The 12,870-nt window shown below is 36.8% G+C and overlaps 1 protein-coding gene across 1 annotated transcript in view; it reads left to right on the top strand.

Moving 5' to 3' along the window:
- Nucleotides 1-419: 419 nt before the first annotated feature.
- PLEKHA5 (pleckstrin homology domain containing, family A member 5) overlaps nt 420-12,870 on the top strand; it is a 69,392-nt gene continuing 56,941 nt past the window's right edge. The window contains exons 1-4 of the mRNA XM_010186769.1: nt 420-496; nt 2,142-2,262; nt 8,650-8,754; nt 11,934-12,006. Of these exons, the coding sequence (XP_010185071.1) occupies nt 2,155-2,262; nt 8,650-8,754; nt 11,934-12,006 (286 nt within the window). The 5' untranslated portion in view covers nt 420-496; nt 2,142-2,154. The remainder of the gene's footprint in view (nt 497-2,141; nt 2,263-8,649; nt 8,755-11,933; nt 12,007-12,870) is intronic.

Raw genomic sequence — 12,870 nt, 5'->3', positions numbered from 1 at the left:
CTATGTGAAACTTGTCCCTGTCTGAAATCCTATTTATGAATAACAGAAGTGGATTACCAGTGATCATATATGAACTAGTAACACTTACTGCTCTGTTGTTGGTTTGTTGTTTTTTATTTTTAATCATAGCCATTACCAACCCAGTGCCAATGTTTTCCACCTCTTTTAAGAGTATTAATGAAGATTCTTTAGTACTTGTTATCATCCTTTTAATTAGTATTTATGCGTATGTGTTTGTATGTGTATACACATAAGTGTATATATGTACATACACAAGTGTTATATGCCATAATGAAATGTTAGTAATTGTTTTCACTGGGCTGATATGTTCAATGTACTGGATTTATACACTTGAGTTGAAAAATCAAAAAATTATTGCCTAATTATTTTTCTTATCTCTCTTTTCCAACAGCCATAATGAACGAAAAGTAACCTGCAAACATCCAGTAACAGGACAGCCATCACAGGACAACTGTATTTTTGTTGTGAATGAGCAGTAAGTGGCATCTCTTTCAGTGTATAAAAATACATATTTTAAAACTGGTTAATATTGAAGTAAGATTCAGTGATTTTTAATTGCAATATTTATTTTTTCCAAGTCAAATTAACATGTATAAAGTTTTACTTGTTTATTTGAAAGTAACATTAAATATTTAATACTAATTTTTAAGATAAAAGAACATAGCCCAGATCATGGAACGGTTTGAGTTGGAAGGAACCTTAAAGATCATCCAGTCCAACCCCCTGCCATGGGCAGGGACACCTCCCACCAGACCAGGCTGCTCAAAGCCCTGTCCAACCTGGCCTTGAACACTTCCAGAGAGGGGGCATCCACGACTTCCCTGGGCAACCTGTGCCAGTGTCTTGCCACCCTCACAGTGAAGAATTTCTTTCTAATGTCAGATCTAAATCTACCCTTTTTCAGTTTGAAGCCATTATCCCTGAAGGCTGCTATAAGGTCTCCCTGGAGCCTTCTCTAGGCTGAACAACCCCAACTCTTTCAGCCTGTCTTCACAGGAGAGGTGCTCCAGCCCTCTGATCATCTTCATAGCCTTCCTCTGGACCCATTCTAACATGTCTATGTCCTTCCTGTGGTGGGGACACCAGAACTGGACACAGAATTCCAGATGGGGTCTGACCAGAGCGGAGTACAGGGGCAGAATCACCTCCCTTGACCTGCTGGCCACACTTCTTCTGATGCAGCCCAGGACAGGGTTGGCTTTCTGGGCTGCAGGTGCACATTGCCAGCCCATATTGAGCTTCTCTTCAACCAAAACCCCCAAGTCCCTTTCCTCAGGGCTGCTCTTAATCCATTCTCTGCCTGGCCTGTATTTTTGCTTGAGATTGCCCTGACCCAGATGCAGGACCTTCAGTTATATGACAGAAATGCACTGTATTCATGCACTGTGTGAATTTCCACTTGTCACTTTACTTATTCTATCATGTTAGCAAAAGAGCTATGTATTATGTAATAATCCAATAAATTAACAAAAAGGAATAAATTTTCTAGTCTCTTAGGGACAATCATGTGCCTTTAATCTATCATGTTTTGCCTGATTTGCTCCTCAATGGATTATTTACTTGGCCAGTTGAGACACTTTCTGAATTGATGGGTGATAACTTGGTTTTGCTATCTTTGCATTAGTTTTGTAGAATACACAGGAATATGAGAAGGCATGTGTGCAAGTTATACCTGACCTCAAGATTTTACATGTGGCTAGGTATTGGGTGTGCTACTCGCCACTGTTAATGCAACACGTTATATGGCAGCTAGAGTGAAAACTGTCAGAACTGCAGTATGTGAAACTTCACAAATGTGCATGATCTCACTGGAATGGGACAAAGCCATATATGGTCTTTGAAGAACATTTCTTCCCATTTCCATCTCATGCTTATACCTGTCTTCTTCCATCCCAGCAACACCTTAAGCTAACAGAGAAATCCTATTTTAAAATGACTGAAAATTCATCTGTAATAGATTTAAGTTTAAAACACAGTGCTGGTAACTTTACAATGAAGTGTGAATTGCTTACAAAATGGAAAAGTAGGACACGGCTGTATTAGGCTACATTTAGGGGTGCTTTTTAATAGCAGTCTGCACACACAGCATGTTCTAGTGCTATTACATATTCTATTTTCAGGACTGCTGCAGCAATGACATCTGAAGAAAAGAAGGAGCGACCAGTAAGCATGATTTGTGAAGCAACTAACTATAATCTGACATCAGATTATGCTGCTCATCCAATGAGCCCTGTGGGCAGAGTAAGTCTTTATGTCCAAATTAAATTAAAATTTAAGTCATTCAGTTATTCCACAAGGTACTTGACAGTGCTATATATTGGTATTGCACTGAAAAAGAGAAAGCAAGCATAGATCTTTTTCAGGGCACTTGGGTCCTTTCATGTTTAATTTAGAAACTGAGGTGTCTGAAACAAATTATCACTGAAGCTGTAATTTTTATCAGGTATCTCAAATCGTATGACTTGCGCATACTTAAATTGTTTACAGAATCTGAACTTTCTAAGTGGTGTGATTGAGCAAGCCAAATCTTGAGTGATGAGGCATCTGGGTAAGCATTGTTATGGAAGTTGCTCGATACCCAAACAATTGTCTAGATTTCATCAAGTGAAATACAGAGGATTGTAATTGTGTATAAAAAGTAGTTACACGGGATATGGAAGTTGACCTTGTGGTATTAAAGAGCAGGTGACATCATTTGCTGTCATTGGACCAGCAGTAGAAGTCCTGGATTTCTAGGAAAAAATTCCTGGGAAAAGTCCTGGAGATTCCTAGGCCACCTGAATTTGTGTCCCACTTTTTCCGTTCACCCAACTTCTCTGAAAGTCATGGTAAATGCCTAGATTTTTATTGAGGTGATGGATTCAATTATCAACTTTAAATTTACTGAATAAATCTGATGAGGCTAATGTGTGCATTTTTTCCATTTTTTCAACAGCTTTCATGAAAGTAAAGTGTACTTGCTCCAAAATCAAGAATTTCCTTAAATTTGCTAGGGCACCAAGATAACAGCTTTGATCAGCTATGACATACACGAGCCCTTTAATCTTTTCTACCCAGCAGTTAATGTTTAAGTATGGAAAAAAGCCCCATACTTTTGCTAGTCATTGGAAATTAACCCTGAGAAGTGCTTTTCAGCAAGTTCGTCCAGACTGCAAGAGAAAAATAAACTTTGGAATGTGTTTTAACTGAGAAAATTCCTTAATTTCAAAAACTTGGATTGAAATAATTTATTTTCCATGTGGTAGCAATATTGCAAGGTTTCTTTATGTGCATTTTGGAAACCTTTTTATTGTTGTTCTACAAGCCTTACTGGCCAGAGAGAATCCGTGACCTACATTAGAAAACTATTATTTAATGAGGAAAGTGTCTTAATGTATCCATTATGCTGGGAAGAAAAAAAATAATAAAAAGAGTTATAGATTAATTATAAACAGTAACAAAATCCATAATTTCAACTTTCATATGATCATGTTTTAAGTCCATGCAGGAAAGCAAATTTAAAATAAAAACAAACAAACAAAAACCACAAAAAACACCAACAACCCACACAAAAAGAAAACACAACCCAGAAAAGCACACCAAAACCAGCTAAGTCCTGAAACAACCAAACAAGCAAAAAACCCGAGATAACTTACTGTTAGAGCTGTGATAGAGACATAGATTGCAAGAGCTACACAGAAAATTAGTGACAACAGAACTAGCTTGGAAGCACTCCCACAATACATGTAGGAAATGAATAAGCACATTACAATTTAGGAGCATGTATTTTACAGACACATTTTTCACATTCCTCTTTCAAAACAGAAATTTAAAGTGCCCTTTAGAATGCTTATTTCATAGGGTTGTGTAACATAGTGTGTTACATTGAGATTGCTATGGGCCAGTTATTTTAGTTTCTTTACTTGCATGGATTAATGACACTTCAGCTTCCTGTTATAATTATTATATTTTGAAAAAAAATAGACTTTGTGTACTTTTCATTCCTCCTATCTGTTCTAGTTATTTATCTAGTTATTTAATTTTTTAATTAAAATATTAATATTAGTACTGTGACTGTATGTGCAATTACTGTACATCAGTTTTCAAATGTAAATTTGTCTGAATTACTGCAATAACATTTTAAAAGTTTTGTTTTCAGGAGATGAATGGTTGCAAAGTAGAAACACAGCTAATATTAATCAACATTTTCTGGTGTTTGTTTAAGGCTGATGAGTTGAATCATTTTTGAAGATAACTATATAGAAATTGCCCACTGATTATACCTGGATACAACAACTAATTTTCTTCACTGTTTTTATTGTTGATACCTCCCAACAGCAGAAGCTGTCTTATCAGCCTTTGAGTATAATATTGTGTATTGCAGCATAATAAGAGAGAAGTAAAATTGCTGAGGAAAGTATATTACAGAGCAGAAGAATGCTTTATGTTGTTGCCACACCTATTTTTTAGGTGTTTTGTTTTCAGCCATAGCTCATGAACACACCTAATATTGGAAGGTAATGAGGAATGGAAGAAAAGTTGGTGGCACAGCTAAAGTTTTAGACCATTGAGGGGTATAGAAGTAAGTTCTCTCTTTCATTACTGTTAGTTGATCCTGAATAGATACGGAACTTGGATAAGTTTCTGGTTTGTGGCAGAGTCTAATGCTGCTGCTGTCTAGAGGCTATTATGAAGTGAGGCAAAAATCAGTCTCTCCCAAGTAGAAGTCTTATTTCTACTCTTGTTTTCTGCTACATACATGATGCTAGCCAAATAACACACTACAGCTCTGTTAAGTGCTGCTTCTTCCCGATTAGCTGGGAGTGAATTTCTAAACTTGAAGCCACTAGCACAGACCTCTGACTGTGAAAACGATCTACATAGGCTTAAGATTGCTACAGAGGTATGTAATTTCATCCCTCTTTTTAAAATGAGGAAGTTAGCTTTGTAGTTGTCTTCTTTTTTATTTTTTTTCCCCTGCTGTTAAAATCACTACCTAGACAAATATGAATGCATCCTGAAATGCATTCAAGGAAGCAGCTTTTTAATGTGTAAGGTCAGTCATATTACACATATTACACCTTCCACAGCTCATCTCCCCAGCACTTCATTGCTGTCTGATTATCAGCAGAATAATGCTAACAAGTTTCTCACAGTCAGTGGCATGGAGTGTTAGCCCAGGACAGCTGCTGCAGAGCTCCTGTCTCCATTACTGCTTGAATATATTGTGTTTACAAATATTCATCAGTTTATAGATATTTCCTACAGTGCTTAAGCCAGTTCATCTCTAAATGGCTAGTTAAGGTATAGCCATACATGTCTTCTCAGGATTCAGGTTAGCCAGAAATTTTGGAGTAATAGTCCCGAGATACATTAGCAAAGAGCATAGTAAACAGGAGCAATGTGAAGGGCAGCGTTGGTGCTTGGGACTGAACATCCCTACTGTGTTTTCATGTTGATATTCAGTCTAGTCCAGCAGTGCTTCTTTTGAATCTTAAATTTTAGTCTTCTCTAAAATAAATCCAGTTTGTTCTACTGTGCAAACTAAAGCACAGTAAGAGTGAGTGAGTGGGAGATTTGCTTCAAGAGCAACCTCCTGGTCCAAATTAAAACGCTGAGGCAGAAACCCACTCATCTCATGAAAAACTGCAACACTGGAAGGCACTGAAATTGCCTGCAAAATCTAGAAGGCAGCATCGTGTTGGTTTGCGGTTTGGAGATAATGTAGGCCTTGAAGACTGGAACTGTATTTTTAAACAGAAGTTGAAAGTAACATAGATTTAGATTTCTGTTCTTTGATTTCACATGCAGAAAATTTCTGTATCAGCAAGGTTCTTAATACATGTTTTTCAAATATAGACACAGTAAGTTTAGTGTTAATTACTTTTGCGTTAGTTTTGTAACTGGGGATGAAGCCTTACATAAATTCTGTGTCCTCTACCAGCTAAGCAGAGAGAAGAGCAGCTTGCAGAGTGATGAAGTGTGCAGCCCCAGCTACTGACTGGTCTGTTGCCCAGAGTTCAAAACCCTGCTAATGTTTGTTTTCTTCAGATTTAGAAACAGTGAATATCACTTGCTGGATTGTCTGGCATCTTTCTCAGTACTGGAACTGTGCAGGGTCCCTTCTGTAGGTCCTGGTTTTGGAGGTGTCACAGTTCCTGGGACTGTTCCTTAGAGTGAGTCAGATGGTACCAGATGTGACTATAAGTTTGCTGGCTCTGTTACCTTCTACACCTTCCACCGAGTGGTTAGTAATTGGACCCTTCATTCACTAGTATCCTTTTCTCTTTGCCTTCTCCAGAAGCTGGAGCTGTGCAATGTGTCCTGTATTTTTAGTGCTCTGGAGTAAAAAGTATTTGAACCATTCAATTATTTTTTTTCCTTTATTCCTGTTTACCCAGTTTGAGATATATTAGACGTGTGTGAGAGAACATAGGATGGCCATGGATCCTACACAAAACAAGAGAAAGAGCTGATCTAAAAATTAAAATTGAGAACTCATAATTAGTTTTTATATACACTCACAGTATTTCAATATCCTAAAATATTCATTGTCTTGAGGCTCAGAATTTGTTGTGAACAGGTATTCTCTTTATGCAGTGTGTGGTAAAATCATCACGAGTCATCTCAAGTGTCCTCTGTTTAACTAAAATTAGAAAGCAATTGTGATGCTCTGTTTAATTAATGAAAGTTTGTATTCACAATTGGTAAGATGTAACCCATTAAAACTTTGCTGTGAGCAAACTATGGTTTGTTATCAGATCTACCTAAGAGATGTCTATCTAAATTATCTGAATATGTTAGTAGACTTGACATTAGTATTACATGTGGTTGGTTGTATTTTCAGAAGCGTGCTTAATGAGTTAGCCATTTTACAAGCATAGGAAGTCTGGAAGACAAGAGGTTTTGAACCTCTAAAACCTAATAATAGAGCAGGTGTGAGTGTTATTATTTCTGATCAAAATCTTGGCACAATTCTTGTATGATATGGCAATATAGTAGCCATACAGGTTACCTCAGATAGATGTAGTTAACTTTTTAATATGCTCTGGATTGTTACAGGTTCTCTGTATATTCCTTTTTTACAGCTGGATGTCTCAATTTTCTTTGCTAGTTACAAACCTTTGTCCATTTTGCACTGGTAGATTTTTCAGATGAAAATGTGAAAGATTTTAATTTAATTAGATTTTCTATTGCTTGCTCTGTCTTGGTTTCCAAATAGAGTGGAGTCAAATTTCTGTATCTCCAAGGGAAATTAAAAGCACTCTAGTTGTTTTCCTGTTCCCTCCGGATTCTTTAAAAAAAGAAATACAAAATGACCTTGTTTCATCATATTGTAGACTTAAGACAAACACACATAGTTTTTGTAGTATTATTCTTTTTCTGGCTAAGCTATGTTGTATTTTCCAGTTAATGGCATCATTGACAAAAGCTGCACATCATTTTAAATTGCAGTTTTCAGTTTATGATTTGTAACCTACTGTGGAATTCTCTGAAGCATGTGTAAATCCCGACTCAGTTCTGTGATGCGTGTTCAGAGAAGTTCCACAGAGAAACCCCATACCCTAATTTGCAACAAAACCCAAGCGCTTGTTTAGCCATCCTCCTTTAGGGACTGTGCATAACCTTATGATTAGTCTCAGTAGTAGAGATGGGAAAGCTGAAGCACAGGAATATATTGTCTCAATTCAAAGGGTGGATTTGGAGCAGAGCCGTGAACACAGCTTAAAAAACTTACTGGCACCTTATTTCTTTTGCAGACTGGGATACTTTGCTGTATCACATCACATAGGCTCTGAAGCACTAATTCTTACAGAATTTAAAACACAAACATTCTGCTCATTTAGTTGCAGAAAAAACTCTCTAAATGAAGGCTGAAGAGAATGAAGTGTGAATTGGCAAAGCACTGAACGTTTCTTTGTCTTTTCCAGTTTCTTTTGTTTGCTCAAGTAGAAGAATGAAAAAATCTAAAATGGGTTATTTATCTTACTTAATCATCTGTAATCATTGCATAGCTGTAATGTTGTTTAAGGTGTAAGCAAGAGCAGATACCAGATTCAAGGCAAAAAAAGTCAAAATAGTTCTTAGTGCAAACAGGTGAAATAATGAATATTCAGACCAGCCAAGAGATCAGAGTGAAGGCTTCTTGAGTGGGAAGAAGGAATAAAAAGAAGTTAGTATATGGTAGGAAAGGCAGAGTTGTATCTTGTTGAAATCTGAGTAAGTTTTCATGTATTATGCCAATGTTGGAAGCAGAAGTGTAGATTTTTCTCATCCAGGTGATGTAATTTTTCATAATTAATAATAGGTTTGTTAGTTTTACTTCTCTTTCTACAGCTTGGTAGGCTTCCTATGTATGTTTTAAGAAGGTCAGACATATATTTCACTGTTTTTTCTTATTAAAAAAAAATTAAGTACTTGTCTTGGGATTTATCTTTAAAATTTTCTGTAGAAGAAAAAGAAAGAAATGCTGAAGCCAGCAGAACCTTCATAATAATTATTTATCTAAAAAAGGAATACAATTTGTATATTCTGCAGCTCCCCCAGAGGAACATGTATAAGAAAAAGATCTTAAAGAAAAGAAAATGTGTTATGATTTTTCAATGGATATTGATGTCATGTTTTTTTAACCTGTTCAATTCAATTTAGACATCACGATCTTCAAAGAAGGTTCATAATTTCGGAAAGAGATCAAATTCAATAAAGAGAAATCCTAATGCACCAGTTGTCAGACGTGGCTGGCTCTACAAACAGGTACCCTTTCCCTTTTCACACCCTTTTTATTTATTTTTTTGTTAGATGTGTAATGTGCAAAAGACAATCATTTGCATAAAATACGATAGCATTACCAGAGCGAAGCTGTGGACAGTGAGGAACGGACACATGGTATTTTAATTAATTAGCTACTTATTAAATAATATCCTGATACAAATTAGTAAGGGCATCAGACAAGTACAGAACATTGATAAGTTATATATATGTAACTTTTTCTAAAATACATAAAGGGCTTGAAAAGTCTAGGTAGATGTTGGTAGTAAATAGCTGAATGAGTTTCAGGCATACTGAGATGATGGGACAAAGATATATGGTACAACATATTGGTCTTTTAAATTTGAAGTTTCTTTTGTTAGGCCATCTCTTTTTTTTTTTTTAAGTACGTAAATATTTTCAATAACAAATTGGAAATCAAGCAGTTTTTTCGCATACAAAAAGACAGAGGAATGCCTGTTTTCCTAACTCAGAGATGACAATTTTAAAACCAGAGATCATTTTAAGTTTTCCTATTGAATGTAAAGTAATCTGAAGTATGTGCTTTTTAGTATTTAGTGACAGCGTACCTAGCCTGCTGTAGAGTTCCTAATCTGCAGTACCAGACTACTTGCACTTTTTCTTGCTCTGCAGGAAATCAGAGTAGAGTAGTTTGATCAAAAATTGAACAACAAAACTGATTAAGCCGTGTTAGGAATATATTTTGTAAATCCACCAAGAACCCTGTAAGAACTTGACATTTAACCTCAGGTGAGGCAAATGTGTATATGTAGTTTTGAATCTACATTGACATTTACTGTCCCTACTCTGATAGACTGGTATGACCCACATACCCTTTTGGATGCTGTTGATGAGTCAGTTTTTAAAAATCACTATCAGTTAAGAAGTGCAACCATTGGTGGCACTGGTCACCCCTCTCTGGGCCTGGTAGTTCAACCAGTTTTCAGTCCACTCCATTGTCCAAATGCATACCTTTGGACAGGGTTTACATGTAAAATTATTTAAATTCTGTAATGTTTGATTGGTTTTTGTAAGAAAAGGGGTTGCTGTATGTTTCCATGTTGTAGTAGTAATTGAAAGCCAATTTAGTTCAAGAGTTTTATCAACTGATGCTACCTTCAGAAGTTTACAGTGAAATTTGCAGTGTGCAGGTTTCTTCTTGATAGTAAGGTAACTTTCTTAATGTGTTTATGTAATCACAGAGAACAGCAAGTTTTGTTTGACTCAGGGTGTGCTGTTTCATTGCATGTAATGCCATTCTTCTGTCATTTTTCTACTAATATTTAAGTCCAGAGTCAACACTTTTCTTGGCAGGTGTTTACTGTGAACATACTGCTACCATATTATGACATAAGCACAATCAAGAGGGAACAATAATTAGTAAATCCACTGATACAAAAAGGATGTACTTTAAAGTAGGAAATAATTTTATATACGAGAGTCACACAGTCGTTTTGTGTGCCTCTGCTGTGTCTGCTGTCCAAAGGAGACTGGAGCACCTCTCCTATGAAGACAGGCTGAGACAGTTGGGGTTGTTCAGCCTGAAGACAAGGCTCTGTGGAGACCTTAAAGCAGCCTTCCAGTACCTGAAGGGGGCCTACAGGAAAGCTGGGGAGGGACTGATTACAAGGACAGGTAGCCATAGAATGAGGAAGGATGGCTTTAAACTGGAAGAGAGTAGATTTAGACTAGATATTAGGAAGAAATTCTTTACTATGAGGGTGGTGAGACACCAGGGAAGTTGTGGATGCGCCCTCCCTGGACGTGTTCAAGGCCAGGTTGGACAGAGCTTTGGGCAACCTGGGCTAGTGGGAGGTGTCCCTGCCCATGGCAGGGGCATCGGATGAGATGATCTTTGAGCTCTCTTTCAACCCAAACCATTCTGTGATTCTATGATCATTCATAGCTTGTCTCATTACTGGCAGAATTTTACACGTGGCTGTGTATAAACCTGTTGGTGTTTTTGAGTGATAAGTGTGATGTTGCATTAACAGCCTCCTCAGAAAGTCTGTCTGAGAGATTGTGATAATCCTTTATACTGAAGAAGTTTTGGTATTTTCACATTGGACTGTTGATTTTTATGACCAGTGTCCTTTGGGCAGGGGTCTGGCATCCAAGTCTCCTACCGAGTCAGTGACCTTGTCAGGGAGGTGAGGAAGGCAGTCTCCCCTCCTCATGTCTGCCTTTCCAGCTGTGAAATAGGAGCTGACTGCTATGGCCAGTGCTCCCAGACTTTATTAGTGTTTGTTAAACCACTTTGAGGTCCTCAGAAGGAAGGTACTATAAAATGTTTAATTATTCTATTTATGAAAATGTCTGTGGCAAAGGATTTTTAATGTATTCTGAATAATATTTCCTAGCTAATGCTTGCTTTACCCTTTTTTCTTCCTCTTCCAGCTCAGTTTCCCCACCCCAAAAAGAGCAGAGCGTGAAATATGAGGCTAAAAATTATGCTGATTTTTCTCAAGAATAAAAACCCCCAAACAATACGAAAACCATACCCACCCCACTCCACAGTTTTTCATTACAGAATCCCTTTTCTTGGTTGTCACAAAACCCATTTACTACATGAATATTGATAATTCACACATACATTTCTTCTTGGAGCAGATTAACATATGTATTAAACCTAATTCTTCTAGGATGTGTGCACTGCAGTGCTTTGGCTTCCTTACACTGCAGTTGTGGTGGCAGTCTTTTATTCTCAGTTGTGCAGTGTAAATTGATTATAAACATAAAAGAAAATGAAATTGCTTTAGGAATAAACTTTATTTGTGGAAAAAAAATTGCTGTAGATATGAGTGGTAGTAGAAGATGAAGTTCAGCAGAAAGTTTCTTCAGAAAACAGAAGGATGTACCCCAGATATTAACTTGCTCTTTTCCTTTGTAAAAAAAAATATATTTTTTTCCAGTCAAATGTAAATTGTAATCTCTAGCATGCTAAAATAATGGGCTTTTATTTATTCTTGAATCATGTTAACTTCAGCCTTCCTGGGTTATGATCTTTGTTTACAGTGTCAGGTCTGTGATGAGAAGTTCAAGATACTTAAAAAAAATCAACTACTAGCACAGCACCACAGTTATGTAGTAGCTGGTATACTTTATGAACTATTACTATTAGCAGTCTGAGTCAAGTTCTTACTTGATTACTTTGATTAATACAGGATAGTACTGGAATGAAGTTGTGGAAGAAACGATGGTTTGTGCTCTCAGATCTGTGTCTCTTCTATTACAGAGGTAAGTCCACTCAGGTGAGCTTCATTTGCTAATTTTACTGGAAGCAGATAAACTTTGACACACTATTCAAATGTAAGAAATAAGAAGCTGCTATTTAGCCAAATGGATTAAAATAGTAGTATAGCTGTCAATATCCAGGCTTGCTACTTACATCTTTTTTTTTCTTTCTTAATTACGAGTTGGTTCCTATGTGTCGAGTATGCTCAAAGGGTAAACTCATTCACAGCCACCTCTCTTATTAAATTCTGGATTGTTGTTTTCTCACTGCTTCTGTTGCTGGGAACTAAACATACCAGGTTAAATCTGATTTTTCATGCAAATTAAGCAACTGAAATGGGGATAGGATAGGGATAGTGCAGAGGAGCTGAAACTCTGCCTTTGGAATGATAAAGAGGAACCTTTTGGGAGTCTAATCAGTGTTCATGAATACTTATAAAGTGAAATGTCCAATTCTTTATGAGTAGAAGTCTCTGCTGCTATATTTGGAACAAAGAAATCTGTAGGTATTCTGATGTAGCTACCCAGACTTTGCATGGGAAAAATTAGCTGCTTATAATTCTAGTCTAGAAATAGGTATGTTAGAAAAGTGATTCCTTCACCATTACAGATTAACTGTAGTGTTTCTGAGGGAGTAAACAAATGGGATTTGTGCATATGGAAATGCATTCTGTCCTGAAATAAGATGTACAACTGTAACAGTTTAAAGGAGGCTAAGAGCAAAGAAGATTGTAAAGCATGGTAAAATAGAGGAAAATAAACAGTAAAGGCCTTAACTGCAGATGAACTTGGCTGGTTGTCACAAAACACATTTACTACACGAATATTGATAATTCACACGTACATTTCTTCTTGGAGCAGATTAAC

The sequence above is a fragment of the Mesitornis unicolor genome, unplaced genomic scaffold (assembly GCF_000695765.1).
Source record: "Mesitornis unicolor isolate BGI_N332 unplaced genomic scaffold, ASM69576v1 scaffold4286, whole genome shotgun sequence".
NCBI classification, from domain to species: domain Eukaryota; kingdom Metazoa; phylum Chordata; class Aves; order Mesitornithiformes; family Mesitornithidae; genus Mesitornis; species Mesitornis unicolor.
The sequence above is the reverse complement of the archived record's forward strand: the minus strand, read 5'-3'. Positions and strand labels throughout refer to the sequence as shown.